We start from the raw sequence: 16217 nt of genomic DNA on the forward strand, positions 1-16217 counted from the left end.
CTCTTTTAAAACTGGAATGGAATTTTCCAGTAACCATTCATTCAAACTCCAGCGTCGGTTGAGGAGTGCAGTGCGGAATTAAGAGACGAGACTCTGTATTTATAGATATCTACAAACACAGGTAAGGTCTTATCTTAGTTATTAAGGTTAGATTTACTTAATAATCGGTGTTTGTTTTAAAACATGTAATATTACTAGTTAATTCAGACATCTGTATAGTTATCTAACTTCGTCCCTGCTGCTGTTAGCGAGCAGCTAAGCTAGCTCCAGCAAATTTTCTTTCAACAGAGTTTATACGATTTTTTTATTTGGGTATCTAGACGTCGTTTATATATAATCTACTATTATCCAAGGTTAGTTAGCCTGCAGTTAACGCTAGCTAAGCTAACCTTGTTAATGTAACGTTAGTTTTCAATACCTCAGTTTAGCAAACGCTAGCTTAGCTAAAGCTAGCTGCCGGTTAGCCGACTGTCTCAGGCTAGTTTATGGGGCTCGCTTGGGCTTGAGCACACCGCTCATTGGCGACCAGTGGGCGTTGTCTGTCTGAGCATATTTTACTAGCTACTCAATTTTTTTTTTTTACACTTTCCCCTGACAAATTTTAGCTAGCTAATCTAGTTTAGGCATCTATTTATTCAAATTTGCTCGCAGGTTAGATTCATGAGCTAATTTTCGCGGCCTTTTCTCTCTTCCTCGTTGTTTAAAAAAACTAGGAAGTATTATAAACCGGCTGCAGTAATCATTTGTCTTAACTATTATTTGTTAAAGTTAACTTTAAGTATCTAACGTTTCCTCTGTCGCTTTTATTTTGTTTTTACTTTCAAATAGTAACTTATCTAGAAAAAAAGCTAGGTTGAATAAACTAAATAACCAAGTTAAAGTTACCTAACTCGTAACTTCCTCAGCTTAAAAAGGCATTTTTACTTTTAGTAAAGAAAATAAGGCAAACTAGCTAAGCTAGGTTAAATATCTAGTTAAGTTAGTTAACGTGGGCTAGTTAACTAGCTTGAGTTAAAAAAAAAAAAAAAAAAACTTTAAAAAAGAAACTTAATCCAAAAAAGCCCAGACCCAGTTCTGAAGTTCAATGAGCATCTAATTTATTTTTTTCTTTTAATATATTTTAAGGTTGAAATACTGATGCAGCACAAATGATAACAATTTGATTTATTTTATTTAACTATCTAGGACAGGATGCAGGAGTGCTGTAAGTGCTTTAGATAAAACTAACTCTCTTTTAAAAAACTATATTCTATGCATACATAAACACACACACAACACTAAAATAAATTTTTAAAGGAAGCTAGTTTTATCTCCAGCACTAACACAGCACTTCTCCATTTTTTTAGCTAACTAAATATGGTCAAATGAACGAACGCATTCATTCACTGTCCTAGTGATTCTCTCAGCAAATACAGTATATAATACTTAGGGAGTTCACGAGTTAAAATCAAGAACAGGCAGTGCTGTAAGAAACGTTTGGGTTAAGTAAATATTAAAACTAGTAGATAGATTTTTCTATGTAGCTAAATAACTAGGTTGGCTAACCTTAACCTACATAACTTTAGATCGGTAGGAAATGAGTCAGTTTTGACTCATTCATATCAGTTCCTCTGTTTCAAGTAAACTTAGCTAGCTGCTTATCATGTGATCACCTTGTCACAAGCATGAAAAACTGATATAGTTTACCGAGGCTGACCTCGGTGACCACAGTACTGTCACAGCCGGAACTATGAGAGTGGGCGGTGTCAAGGCCAGCACAGCTACATCCTGTGTGTGGGTCTGTGCCTAATATAGCTTAGCTATTTGAGGTGAACTGTAAGGTTATATAGGCTGTGTTTGTGTAGGCTTACCTCTAAATCGTCTACATTCTTGATTTGCAGGTCCCTGCACTAAGCAACTGAAGTCAACGTCAAATCACTGAAAGAAGATCTAAAATATTTCACATCGCTTCTCTACTTTTCTCACTGTTCTGCTATTTTAAAAATGTCTCAGCAACAGATCAGGTTAGTATTTTTCTTACTTACCTTTTTATTTTTTTTTTACAGTGTGCCATAATTGTTTTACTTCTTTGTTCAACAACATTTACAGGATCTTAGTGATGTAATTTTGGTTGTTATATCCTTTTTTACACAGCCTCCCAGCCAAACTAATCAATGGTGGCATTGCTGGCATTGTTGGGGTCACTTGCGTATTTCCGATTGACTTGGCTAAGACCCGACTCCAGAACCAAAGACAAGGACAACAGATCTACAAGAATATGTAAGCACCCTCCCCATTTTATTTTTGTGCATTTATATTTGAACACAGTAATTATTGATATTTTTTTTTAATAAAAAATGATTTATATTTGTATTAAATTTTAGGGGCTGTACTTTTTATTTGGCAGTGGCAGTTAACTTGTTTTGTGCTTAGCATAGTATGGTGTGTTCTCTTCCGTGGCTAGTATGTGATGTAGATGTGGTTTATGTATTTGGTGTGACTGAAATACTGTGGTGTGAAAATCAAAGGCAGTAATGCAAAACCAATATTCTGTGTTCTTATAGGATGGATTGCCTAATCAAAACAGTACGGTCAGAGGGCTACTTTGGCATGTACAGAGGTAAGATTCGTTCTTTATTGTTTTTTTTTTTCTTGTTATATTTTGTTAAACATAATAGAATTTAATTTTGATAGAAAAATGTACAGAGTGTTAGATAAAAAGTGCACATTACCGAGGTGCAAAAAGATAAAATTACGTTAAAATTAATTGTGGTGGTAGAAAAGATGGCATTATGCTCTTTAAGCACACATGCCTCTAAAAACATTTGTAAAGATGTGTAATTACATTATGTAAATTTACAAATCGAAGACATTATAGAAGTAGAAAACATTTTTTGGTTTGAAACATGATCAGGTAAATTGATTTTGAAGTTTGCACGTAATCTGGTAGACAAAATTTGTTTAACTTTGGAGAAAATTTGAGCCCATATTGTTTCTACAATATGGGTCTCTACTTCTGTGAGGAATGCTGTTTGTTTGCATCTGTGTTTTTCATGTTACAGACATGGGTCCCCCCTGGGATAGTGAAGGCTAGCCGATTTAAGGCGCAGCCACGCTGGAGGCAAATCATTTATCATGGTTCTTACCACTCCGCTCTCTTAATTAGGCACAAAGTGTTTTTGTTGAAAGTATTTATTTGCTCTTTGTTTTCTTCATACCCCTGAACTTTTGTGGACTGTTCTGTTCTCTTTTTACTGTTCTCTTTTTCTACTAACCTTTTGTCATGTTCTGTAGAACTAGGTTACTCTATAACTGTCTTAATTTCAGTTACTTGCATTTTTTTCCCTGTGTCTTCACTCATTCTATTTTTTTTTTTACATACCTTTACTTGCCCCTGTACCTTGCTCTTCAAGGCAGTGGAATCTTGAATTAGAATGTTTTTTTTTTTTCTTATTTATGCCTGCCTTCTATTTTTCCATTCTCACATTTGTGTTTATTCTTTTGTCTAATACTAGATTTGTTTTTTTTTTTTTTTGGTTCTTGGTGTTATGCCAGATCCCCCTCCATGATCATTCCTTGATATTCATGAGCTTTGTTAATATTATCATAATACAATAACTGTAAGGTTAAATGTTTATTTGGTTATTTGCCATGGCTTTTTATTCTTATTTTTGGTTTGATGGTGGTGGGGAATGGGTGTTTCTGAATAAACTTGTGTGACTAGATTTGTTGCTTCTGTTTTGAGTAACCCTTTGTGTTTTTGTCTTTTAGGTGCTGCAGTGAATCTTACTCTTGTGACACCTGAGAAAGCTATCAAGTTGGCTGCCAATGACTTCTTTCGCCACCACCTTTCCAAAGATGGGTATGTCAGCCAGGAGATTCTTAGAACAGGACATGTAAATGGGTTTAAGTCCTGCAGGTAGTGACTAATGCTGTGTGTGTTTACAGGAAGGGCTTGACTGTGGTTAAAGAGATGTTGGCTGGTTGCGGAGCAGGCATGTGCCAAGTTATAATCACTACTCCCATGGAGATGTTGAAAATTCAGCTACAAGATGCTGGAAGATTAGGTAAGCTTCAGTGTCTATGTCAAGCAAGATCATAGTTTATGCTGTTTCATGTTAAGCCTGTTTAAAAATAAATAAATCTCCTTTTAGTTGCCCAGCAGAGAATGCCTGGCATCCTGGCTTCCAGTAAACTGGCCCCAACAAATGCTGTGCTGAGCCGGTCATATAATGTGTTGCCAAGCTCGTCTGCCCGGACTGTCTCTGCCACCCAGATAGCAAAACAGCTTCTGCATACGGAGGGTATTCAGGGCCTGTATAAAGGGCTGGGAGCTACACTCATGAGGTGAGTTCACATTTCCAGTATGTGAATGGACACCAAAAATTCTGAATCTGAATGATTTGGGCACATTTCAGTGTTCTCTGACCTGAATCGAATGTTTCCTTTTGTTTTATAGAGATGTGCCATTCTCTGTCGTGTACTTTCCTCTTTTTGCTAATCTTAACCGCTTGGGTAAGCGCTCTGAAGATGATGTGGCTCCATTTTATTGGTGCTTCCTATCTGGCTGTGTAGCTGGCTCCACTGCTGCAGTGGCGGTTAACCCATGTGATGGTGAGTAAGCTCTTTGCTCTCTTTTTTTTTTTCTTTTTTTTTTCTTTTCTATTCTTCACCCTCCCACTTTCTTGTCTTAGAGCTCACTGTTTCCTGTTCATTTTTTAGTGGTGAAAACAAGACTGCAGTCGCTAAGCAAAGGAGCTAATGAGGAGACATATAGTGGAGTAATGGACTGTGTGAGGTAACTATTGTAAACCACGATATCTTCATTCATATCTAGCCATAGTCTAAACTTTTGCTTTACATTTGAGTTTATTGGTGTATTAACCTGGGTGTTATGGTCTCTTCTTTTGTAGTAAAATCATGAAGAAGGAAGGGCCTTCTGCTTTCCTGAAGGGAGCTGGCTGCAGGGCACTTGTCATTGCACCCCTCTTTGGCATTGCACAAGTGATGTACTTCGTTGGAGTTGGAGAATTCATCTTGGGCCAAAGCCCCTTTAACCTTCTCTCTCCTTAAATAATATCCATGGCTGCCTGAATCCAGTTTTCTGATGAAGGCAAACAAAATATATTCAAGTAGATAGAACATAGTTAGCAAGAGTTTAACAGATCTGCTGTTATAAACTTCTTGAGCCGCCTTCTGGCCTTACTGCACTTCCTGTTTGGTTTACTGGCTTCTTTGATGGGCTGTGGCCAACATTTTGCACTTGTTGGTAAGGCTTTTCCAGAGGTTGGTGCTTGAGTTGGTGCTGTATGTCCTTCTTAAAGGACTCTCAAACAATTTACCCTCAGTGAGGGAGAACGGTGTCTGTATTTGGCACCTTGTTCAACACAATGATTGAAGTCCTTTTTGTATTCTTTCTTTTTTGTGATGTAGCTGTTTTGTCTTTCATGTTTTCCCTCTTTATTTTGCTGAAGTATGTCTAAGATTTCATACATTACCTTTTGCAATGGCTGGTAATCAGTCTAGCAGTTTTTAATGTGACTGTATTTATTTTACTTGGTAGCTGAAATGGTCAGACTTTTTCATTCCAAACAACACTTGTTACAGAGGATGTTTTGAATAGACATAACTTCTGTTGTGTACTAGGCTTGTTACTCTCTTTTGTCATCCTATCCTATTTTATTCTATGCATTTGTCAAATGGAGTGGACCAGTTTGAGCAAAAAAAAGTTACGGTGGCAGACATTTGCAGTTCCTGTATAAAGCACACCTCAGGTTTGGATTCTGTTTGCTTCAACTTCTATAACTTTTTTTTTTTTTTTTTTTTTTTAAACTGACACAAAGGGCAAACAGGTGCTGAACACCTTTAATGCTCAGTACACTAGCTGTGGCATTTTTTCTTGCTAGCTAAATAGAGAACAGTAGTGTTAATTTACTGTACTGGTAAATACTGGCCATTTGCAACCCTTAGTGAAGGGTTAGGATGAACACGCTGTTGAACACTCAAGCAGTTTCTAATTTTACTTGACATGCATTCTGTACAGATTTATGCAATGTTACAGCAGCATGACCATCAATAATTACTACCTGCATGTCTGATTTACATCTACAGTATGAACATTTTGGATATATAGATCAGTTCAGTGACTGCTACCATTTAAAGTATTAGTTCATTTTCTACTGTGATGATGCAAACATGAAAAACAATAAATGCATCTGAAAACCATTGTGAATGATTACTTTATTTTTTCAAAGCACTTACCAATACAAAACTCATGCTATGAAAACTGTCAGTTTCCTTTTAGATTCTTTGCAAAATCCATCTACACCTACTGTTCTGCTTAAAGTACTGTGTATGATGCCATACACATTCAGAACATGTTCTATGAGAAATTCCAAACTCACAAAATATACAGGTACATGTATTATAATTACAGATCACAGTCACAGCATGCTCAGGCAGGAGAGCCTATTGAAGAAAGGCTTGTGTCGTTCTGAAGGTGTGGTGGAAGGCACAGAGAGGTATTGGTCAACACCGAGTTGTGCTTATGTGAATGCGAACATGAATAAAAGAAGACTGATGACTGAACGGCAGCTATGAAACATTGAGATCCACATCGGTAGTGATTACTCCCCTGTGAATTTAAGAGCTCCTCATTTACACTTCTTAGCTTGCAGGAGAAATGTTTGCATAACATTTGGTATATATTTTTTCTGTTTGAATATGAAGGCTTTGACCTTGAAAGTGCTTAATGGTGAAAGTCACTAAGCAAAAGGATTGACAGGTCAATGGCTAAAAGGTTGAAATGATGTACTACAGATGACAGGTTGGTATGTCAGGGGGGTGGACTATGGCAATGCCAGTAAATACTGTAGCCGTGGATTAAATTTAGAACAAGGATCTCAACATACATCATCTTGGGCTCTTGTTTTCTGACAGAGGTGACCAAATCACATGCATGCACTTTAAATGTTTATAGAGTATCACACACCATCTGAAGACAACAGATTACTACAGCAGACATGGACAAGATTTATGCAATAAATAAGATTACAAAAAGCTAATGAGTAGGTGTTCTTTACATACAATATTTACAAAAAGTGGTTTCTTGTACTGGATAGAGGGCTAACTGAATATAAAGACAACTAAAACATGGCATTTTGCCCAGTATTTTTAAACTGCCCTTAAAAATCAAGTTGTAATTGTACAAGATCTCTCAAATTACCTAAAAACAGCAAAATAAGATCAAAGATTAATGTGATTACAGCGACAAGTCCATGCAGTGCTGGTCCAGCCCTAACAATGAATTTAATTAAACACCAAAAATAAAATTAGAAAGTAATTTCTATGTGAGCCTTCTCCATTTTGAACCTGGATGTGTTTGCTCAGTGTAGTCCAGAGAAAGGTTTAGGAAGGACATCCACGTTGGAAAGCAGGGTCTTCGAGTACTTAAATGACCTCCCTGTTGTTCCGAATAGCACAGCATAGAACCATACTGAAGACCATGCCAATTATCTGCATTAAAAACAGCATGTTGTTACATATTTAAAAAAAAAAAACATTACACTAGTCAAAAACATAATAAATCTCATGGATATTTTAGAGAAGTTAGAGCAGATAGTTTTATCTACGTACCAGAACACCTGCAATGCCAAGACCCACACATCCAATTAGGAAGAGTTTGTCATTGAAGAAGTCACTTATAGCATCGAAGCAGTTCTACAGAAAAACAGAAAAGTAGTTTCTGAGGTATCTCTGTTTCAGAGCTATTCACTGTTGGGTTAATGTGTAGTACTGGGATGTTGGTGATGTTCATATGGAGTGAAATGATATTAATACAACCACAATTCCATCTATAGAGGCCAATCAATGTGTCTGCAGAGTTGCTAATAAACAGAACTCTGGTGCCTCAGTGTCTCTCTGGGTTTACAGGACCAGCTAACAGATAAAACACCTTCCTATTGTTAGTTAATCTCTCTCTAAACTGCACTCTTCTCTACTAACTCAGCTGCTCTCTCTGCACTCTTCTCTACTAACATTTCCCTTCCAGCCTTTCTCTAAACACCATCCATTCCTCACCTCTGAACTCAAATAAAAAGACAGTCATTATCGCCATCTACTGGACTCAGTAGAAACAAAACATAAAGCAGAACTATGACAGGAACTATTAGCACTGAAGGCTAAACATTATTTAAACGTTATTTAAACAGATGTGCTCAAATGGCAAAACATGTATTATAATATATAATAATTTAATGTCATTCATATATTACAGCCTAAAAACCCACTTTAAAAAGGGAAAAAGTATAGAAACATACATTTTGAACTTTTTTGGAACAGTTAAGGTCCTTTGTCCTTTTAAAAAAAAAAAAAAACTGATCCAGCACCAGGGTTTAAAATACTAATGAATCTCAAGAAAATATACTTTATTAATGTATACATTAAATCACTGTTTAAAATATATAGAAAAGCAGAAATGCTACTTAGCAGCTTATTTTAGTTTCAAACACAGAAATGAACAAGTAGTCTGATACTTTACTATACGAATCAATTATTTATCTCTGTTACTGAGTGCTACTAAAGCATGAGTAGACTGATAAATAACTGTACTGACTAATCAATCAGTTATCACTTATGTATCTCAGTGTTACTCAGTAGGTAACAGATTAACTAGTGATAAGCTTAGTTTCAGTGTTATGCCAGACTTCTTTTATACTAGAATTATTTTAGGTACAGTTATGGAAATCCATTACTGCACATTTTATAGTCAAATTAGCAGGATTGTGTTATTGTGATATGGTGAAAGTTTTTTTTAGTTAATGAGAGAGGTGGCCTGTTCAGAGGATATGTAAGAAGCAGTGGAATGAAGAAGGCAAACAGGGAAGACGGGGACATTTTGCGATTTTTTTTTTTTAATAAGCATTTAGAAAAAACTACATGAAAACACATCAGCAAGTATGAGAACATTCATTCATACAGCAGGTATAAGTAGCCAGGGTAGAATATTTTTGAATGGACAGATGTGTAATATGTGTGACTATGCAAACAACAGCAAAAATAGGCACGAGCACACTAGAAAATGGATCACATGGGTCTCATTAAAAACAATTTAAAATATACCAGATTTGGTGATAAAATAGGATTTGGGCAACTTTTACCTGCACAGCCCAAGAGTAAGGCACAATAAGAATTTATCTGTCATGTCAAAACTTACCTTGACTTCAGGCTGAGGACACATAGTAGGGTTTGGGTCAGATCCCCCACAGCAATCAAGCTGCAAATGAAATATATATTATTATAGATTAAGCAGTAAAGTAGCTGACCTATAAGTAACGGTTTTGGTAGAAGTCGGTCAATCCAAAGGCTGCACTTACAATTTTGTGATAATTTTCGATTAAGGTGCTGTTGTCAGTGTCCTTGGTGGAAGCAATGTAGAAGTTTTGAACCTCCTCAATAACCTGAAACAAAAGACAACAGAAATAAGCTGCATTCCTAAGTCTACTAACTAACTCTAACTAACAAACTAATTCTGCCCCAGGGTTATCGTTTCCTGCCATTTTTGCTCTTTTGAAATTTTGTAGTGCGGTTTTCCATTTATAATGCAGCCTATGACTCAGAATACAGCTACAGTATTTGGCAAAGCATCTGATCTCAAGTCAAACACACATTTTAAGCAATCATACCACTGGTGATGTATGCAGTAAGGGCATTACCTTTTCTTTCATCAGAAATCCGAAAACCCCTGCAGCGACTTCGGCACCAAAAATCACCAGAAGACAGGCAAAGAACTAGAAGACAGAAAGAGGAGGAGGATTGTATAAGTATTGTTTTCCCAGTAATAATAATAATAATAATAATAATAATAATATCCACCAGTAAGAGAAGTACAAATAAATTAAAAGGACTAATTATTCAACATTTCAGAAAAGTATCCTATGCTACACAGGTTTACCATAAATAACTAATTACACAAATGATGCCAGATGGCTGATTATCCCATGACCAGTTTTGACCAATCATGTCCAGAGTTCTGCATTTAGAGAATTTAGAAAATTGTGGCAAAATATGTTAACATAATAAAAAATTACATTATATTAATCTTTTCCTTACATGTTATTAAATGTATTCCTTAATCTACTCTACTATTTTCTGAAATTTTCAGTTAAGCATCTCAGCATTTGTTTCTATTTCTGGAAAATAAAGTTCTTATCTTCAGTCCTTAACACTTAAACAGTTAGAAACATCTGGTCAAATACAACAAATTTTTAGCTCATTAGAGTTATGGACTTAGAATTTCTAATCTAGACAATGGTCTCTACTGACCTCCTCAGTGACAGCTGAACTGCACTAGAAATCATAAGTGGACTGACTGGTTTAATTTACAAAAATGAGTGACATTAAAACTCATAGATCAAGCTTTTGAAGGAAAGAGTAAGTTGATTAAAGACTGTGAGAAAACTATGAAACACAAGGTGCCATTTTCCATTGCAAGCCTCAAATGAATAATGAAAACATTCATAGAAAAAAACAACAAAAAAAAAACACAACTGAGGTCAGTAAAAGAGCTGCACAATATATTGTTTTAGCCTTGCCATTGCAGTGTGTGCACAATAGTAACACTGCAGGAAACGCCATGTCAAATAGGGAAAATTAAGTTAAAAATGTGAGTCTAAATGTGAGCTGACAGCAAGCTCTATTATTTTCCAACCTGAAAAATACACTGATATCATTGTCAAATATATGATTAAGAATATATATTTTTCTAATATATCATCTACTTTACTCCAATCATCAATACAAAAAGGGCATCATCATCATGTCTGATTAAATTTTGTGTAAATTAAATGTAATATTAATATTGCAATATACTGCACAGAAAAATACTGAAATTTCAGTTCTTTCCAATATTTTGCAGCCGTATTCTGTACTGCAGTTTTACCCACCGATCCCAGAAGACACTGCGACTCCCTGACGGCCCCACAGCAGCCAAAGAAGCCCACCAGCATCATAATGCCTCCAACTCCAATCAGTATATAAACAGCTGTGAAGAAAACAGAGGAAACAGGTTAGGTGGAGATCACAATGATGGAATACATCCATATATACAGCTATAACAGCTTAATTATTATCTTATGTTTGAGACATTAATTAAATAACCATGAATTAGCTTTAGTGTTTTACTTAAGCTAAACCTTCATCCTCCATAAAAGTACATTCCTGCAATTCAACACATGACCAGAGGCTGGCAGTATGCAGCAACTCAACTGAGTTACAGCACTTTTTGTATTTTATTTTATTCTGTTTAATGACACAGACAAGAACAATGTAGTGTTAACAAAAACTGGGAGGCAGATATTCATTTACTCCCACATTTCAAACAGGTAATTTTGACTTGTATTTACGAAAACATTCATTATTGTGGTGAATACTTAGTACCAGTCCTTAAGAAGATGTAGCATACTTGATTTAGAGGAACAGAAAAGGGGAACAAAAGCCACCTGCTGACTTGTCAATATGTTTTCACACAATAATAGGTCCAGGTGTTTGTGGTGAGCTGAACAGGAATGAAAACTGCTTTTTTAATATCTTGTCGGTAATCATTTCAAACTAGGGGTGCGCAAAATGACTAAAACCGAAGTTAAGCAAAATGAAAAAATTGTCCAAAAGTATACTTTTTTTTTTTGCAGGTGATTCTTAAATTTGCCAATTTTCCCACTGCTGAATACATTTCATAGCCCAAAATATTTTTTCTTGTTTTGCCAACAAAATTATTAAAACATATTTAATGTGCACTTTAAGCATTTTATAAAATCCCAGCAGACAAACCAACAAAGCACAATTTATTTTAGCAATGCTACTCTAATAATTCATTTATATTATTAATTTTAACAACAGCAGTGGGATGCAAGTCTGATGTGAGTGAAATTTACACAGAAAGGCAGCCATTGTCTTTTTGTAAACAGATGCTAATGCTATATTATCTCTGCTGACAATGTATAGCTTGTATTCTTAATCAGAAAAACAGACAGTTTGTAAAGTCGTAGACTCATTACAAGTTTGATAAATGATGCTAAATGCTTTTTTTATTTTTTTATTTTTTACTTTTTGTGAGTGAGGTAAAAGAAAAAATAAATAACTTGCACTTTCTGCTAGGTCTCCCTCACATATTACCTTACCACTCAGTGCACAGTAGTGTCTGGGGGGAATGTTATGTTAACGGAAACACTGTAATATACCTTTGAACAACATTTGTATTTGTTCTGTATAAATGATTCAGCTATTTCACACATTCAGCCAAACCAAAGCATCCCAATTCCCGACAGTATATATTTGGTGTATCCCTGTTCGCTATTTCATTGTGAATAGCAGGTAACTTGCCTGCGACACACAAACAAGCAATAAGAACATCAGATCAACTACAGCAATCAGTCTGTGTGTTGGTTTAACACTGCTTTGCATTTTCTAAACTGTGCTGTGGGTTTGGGGGAGCAGGCTGCTCTATGTAAAGCAGAGCTCGTCTCAGCAGACATCACAATGTAGAGTCAAAGGCTCTCTCAGAGGCACATTATAAACAAACTGCTCTTTGTGTACACAGCACACTCGACCTAATATGGCACAACACAAGCTTAAACTCTGCTGTGCTGAAATGCTAATCTTATTTACCAAAAACGTCCACTGCTTGCTGTTAGCACAGTCTTTATTTCACACTGAAGTATGGAACGTACAATATTTTAATATTCCTGATATTCACAAGCATGCCAGAACAAATATATTAACTTCAATTTGTGATGGAATACGGACACAGGGGAAACTTCAAATATTAAATAAAAAAGTAATGGAAAATGAGTGAAATATAAAACTGGCTAGAGCAATGATGCAGGTGTGATGATGAAAAGACACTTACTGCATGTTTTAATAAATATTTTAATAAAACGTTACTCTGGCTTTACTGATTTACTGTACTGTTACAACTTAAAAAAGCAAGTATTCTGATTAATGTTCATAAATTAAAAAAGTAAAAGTCTATATGAATATTAAAATCATACATTTAAGTGACTCACATCTGGCCCAAACTAGCATGGAGTAAAAAAACAGCCTGATTCTGATTACCTCGCTGAATTCATATCGCAAAGCCACTTCACAGGAGTTTTCACAGTAATCAGACATATTTTCTTTATACATCAAAACTTTTGCATCATAAAGGATTTTTTAAATAACTGAACTGTGTATATATAATAATATATATAATAGTATATATATAAAAACGATGAGTTTGATTTTACAAAAATGAAAACCTCTGAAACACAATCAAGAGGAAGATGGATGATCACAAGCCATCAAACCAAGCTGAACTGCTTAAATGTTTGCACCAGGAGTGGCATAAAGAAGACTGGTGGGGGAGAGCATGCAAATATGCATAAAAACTGATTATAAACAAGGGTTATTCCACCAAATATTGATTTCTGAACTCTCATATGAATATGAACTTTTCTTTGCATTATTTGAGGTCTGAAAGCTCTGTATCTTTAGTTATTTCAGCCATTTCTCATTTTCTGCAAATAAATGCTCTAAATGACAATAAATATTTTTATTTGGAATTTGGGAGAAATGTCTGTAGTTTATTGAATGAAACAACAATGTTCATTTTACTCAAACATATACCTATAAACAGCAAAATAAGAGAAACTGATTTAGAAACTGAAGTGGTCTTTTAGTTTTTTTCCGGAGCTGTATGTATGACTGAATTCAAATGCGGGGACTGTAATACTGTTCTGCTGTCATTAAACAATAAGAGCTCACCATGCGAAGTACAACTGCGAATCCTCATATAAAAAAAAAAAACAATTTTCACAAAGGGCCATGTAAGTCTAGATTTATTTTCTACCTTAATACTGAAATCCTTCATTTAAAGGCTGCATTTTGTGTTTATGTGTGACTTCTTTGACAAATATTTCTTTGATCTGAAATATTTAGTGACAAACATGCAAAAAAAAAAAAAATGAAACTGGCAGGCATGTAACCAGATTGGTTACATATCAAATTAATCTGAGGATTCAGCTATATTCCAGCTAAAAAGTGCAGGTTTCAGTTTGATTGAACTGATCAAAAGTTTACTGAAATGACATCTACATCACAGATACTGGGAATTATCCAACACAATTTAATTTGCCCTTTTGGTATTTCTGCATAAGAAACTGCATTTTGTGGCCCTAAAATAACACGTACGTATTATTTCTTCCTCAAAAACCACACCTTCTAAAAACGTCTTTGGCAAAATTATAGCAGTTGTTTCACATTTCTTATTGCAGATCTACTCTAATCATTACACATCAGATGCATGTGTACAGGTGGATATACGCATGTAATTTAGTCTCTGGATGACATCAGGCCTCAGGGACCGACCATCATGTTCAGGTCCTCTTTAATCCCCTGCTGTTAGTGATAGGATCCCTCCACCATAGCAACCATTCCCCATGGCCACAACAGGCCACACAAGAGTCTGCTCTTCTACTGTCTGCACTTTAAGAGGATGACTCTTTGGAGAATGCTCAAATGACTCTTTTTGCTCCTCCGGGGATGTTGTTGCTAGGATGGCATCATCTCCCCAGTGAAACCTTATATTCCTTTGCCCCCATGTGTAGCAAACTGAAGTCAAACATAGAATCATAAAATGAAATGCTAAGATTCATGTACACACTTAACAGCCAGAGTATTTGAAACGGATCTTTAAGTGATGCCATAGAAAAAACATGTTTGATTCCACAAAGAACTGCGTGTAAGCACCAGTATTCTAGTGAAAAACAAACAAACAAACAAAAAACAATGTTTTTAAATTTACCATGACAAATTAAAAGCCTTTTTTTCCCATTTTCCCCCCAACAGAGTGCCTTTGATTTTTTTAATAAACAAAAAAAGCATCTTACAAGGGTTAAGATTCAATATATATTGTAATACATTGCAATTGTTTAAATAAAATTTTATGAAATCTCTTATAATATAAAAACATGATATTCACGAAAAGTGGGTGCAACACTATCTAGTAGGTGAGGTTTGAATACAACACCACTGTCACTGAAATTAACCACTGTCTGTCAATCTTACCATCTAAAGTGACAGTTAAAAACTGATACTTTTATTTAATAATCAATACCATATTACAAATATATTGAAATACTTCAATACATCAATATTGTCTTCTACTTCTACATAAGAAACACATCAAAACCCTAAAGTTTAGAACTTAACACCTTAATTTATCACAATTTTTTTGAAAGCCACAATATTTAAAGAGTTAAAATGAATCAATTAATCTATATAGCTATCCATGAACTTACCCCAAAGCACCAAGATAATCCAACTTGGGGTTGTAAGAAAATATTAATATATTTAAGTATCACAACACTGTGCCAATTTCTAATTGTTAGTTTACATGTAAAGATTGGTGTCAGATAGCAGTTTATTTTGTGTTGTGTTAAAATCCTTGGTTCTGTACTCATTAAATCCCACTGTGCTGATTGCATTAAAATGAAACTTTTTTTAAGTTAAATTTTATAAATATTGTTGGTTTATACTATGAGTTTTAAAAAAATAATAATTTAAACTATCGCAATACATCACCATGCTTACAGTATCGTAATATATATCAATATATTGAATCGTAACCTATGTATCGTGATGGGATTTTTTTTTTCTTTTTTTTTTTATAATCACCACTCTCATAATTAGCCAAACACAGCATCAACATGACAACACTGCCCTGTCTTGCCGGTCTTCTGTTTTCCATCAAATCAAGCTCAGGCGGGGGGGCTTGGCTGGAGGTGTGTAAAAAGGCAGCAAAATAATTTTCTCTCCCAGTTCAGTTTGAACTGAAGAAGGACTTCAGCCACTTCACACTCCAGTCTAATTAAAACCCCAGGGAGAAGCTGAGCTGTTGTTTTCCTTAACACAAGACAGAGGAGACTAAAGCAGAAAACACAGGGCCCTGCTCTTCCTGCTGACTGCCACGGGGATGGAAACATGCAACTGAAAGCAGCCACCATTTTAGCCTATATAAACACTGCTTGTGTCTATCAGATAAACACTCCTGCCCTGCAAACTGCCTGAACAGGTTCTGTTTATTCCCCGGCTGATAAGCAAATGCAGGTCCTCACCTCTGCTAAAATACAGAAATAGGTATGTAAAAAAGGTTGCACCAGCAGGTTACAAAGCTGCATGAGGTCATGTTCATCAAACACTGC

The 16217-nt window shown here is 35.4% G+C and overlaps 2 protein-coding genes across 4 annotated transcripts in view; one reads left to right on the plus strand and one right to left on the minus strand.

The window, feature by feature from the left end:
• slc25a55a (solute carrier family 25 member 55a) lies at positions 1-6204 on the plus strand. Of its 2 annotated transcripts, XM_007253343.4 has the most exons (10): positions 1-121; positions 1881-2003; positions 2134-2259; positions 2544-2599; positions 3751-3841; positions 3928-4046; positions 4134-4326; positions 4439-4593; positions 4702-4777; positions 4893-6204. In XM_007253343.4, the coding sequence occupies exons 2-10, from the start codon at positions 1984-1986 to the stop codon at positions 5050-5052; spliced, it is 996 nt and encodes a 331-aa protein (XP_007253405.2). In that variant the 5' UTR covers positions 1-121; positions 1881-1983; the 3' UTR covers positions 5053-6204. The 2 variants fall into 2 exon arrangements, with proteins under 2 accessions (XP_007253405.2, XP_022531408.1); XM_022675687.2 differs by lacking the exons at positions 1-121; positions 1881-2003 and having other exon boundaries at positions 2168-2259; positions 2544-3117.
• tspan2a (tetraspanin 2a) overlaps positions 6203-16217 on the minus strand; it is a 23279-nt gene continuing 13264 nt past the window's right edge. For both annotated transcript variants that reach the window (XM_049479151.1, XM_007253344.3), the window contains exons 3-8: positions 10923-11020; positions 9693-9767; positions 9354-9437; positions 9194-9253; positions 7615-7698; positions 6203-7494 (exon numbers count right to left, since the gene is read on the minus strand). In XM_049479151.1, coding sequence (XP_049335108.1) covers positions 7429-7494; positions 7615-7698; positions 9194-9253; positions 9354-9437; positions 9693-9767; positions 10923-10988 — 435 coding nt within the window. In that variant the 5' untranslated portion in view covers positions 10989-11020 and the 3' untranslated portion in view covers positions 6203-7428. The remainder of the gene's footprint in view (positions 7495-7614; positions 7699-9193; positions 9254-9353; positions 9438-9692; positions 9768-10922; positions 11021-16217) is intronic.

The sequence above is a fragment of the Astyanax mexicanus genome, chromosome 5 (genome assembly GCF_023375975.1).
Source record: "Astyanax mexicanus isolate ESR-SI-001 chromosome 5, AstMex3_surface, whole genome shotgun sequence".
Taxonomy (NCBI): domain Eukaryota; kingdom Metazoa; phylum Chordata; class Actinopteri; order Characiformes; family Acestrorhamphidae; genus Astyanax; species Astyanax mexicanus.

Bases quoted from the DNA above. Each gene is read 5' to 3' on its own strand.
- slc25a55a (XM_007253343.4), top strand. From the start codon at position 1,984: ATGTCTCAGCAACAGATCAG. The intron at 2,260-2,543 runs GTAAGCACCCTC...GTGTTCTTATAG, and splicing joins CAACAGATCTACAAGAATAT to GATGGATTGCCTAATCAAAA. The intron at 4,778-4,892 runs GTAACTATTGTA...CTTCTTTTGTAG, and splicing joins GGAGTAATGGACTGTGTGAG to TAAAATCATGAAGAAGGAAG.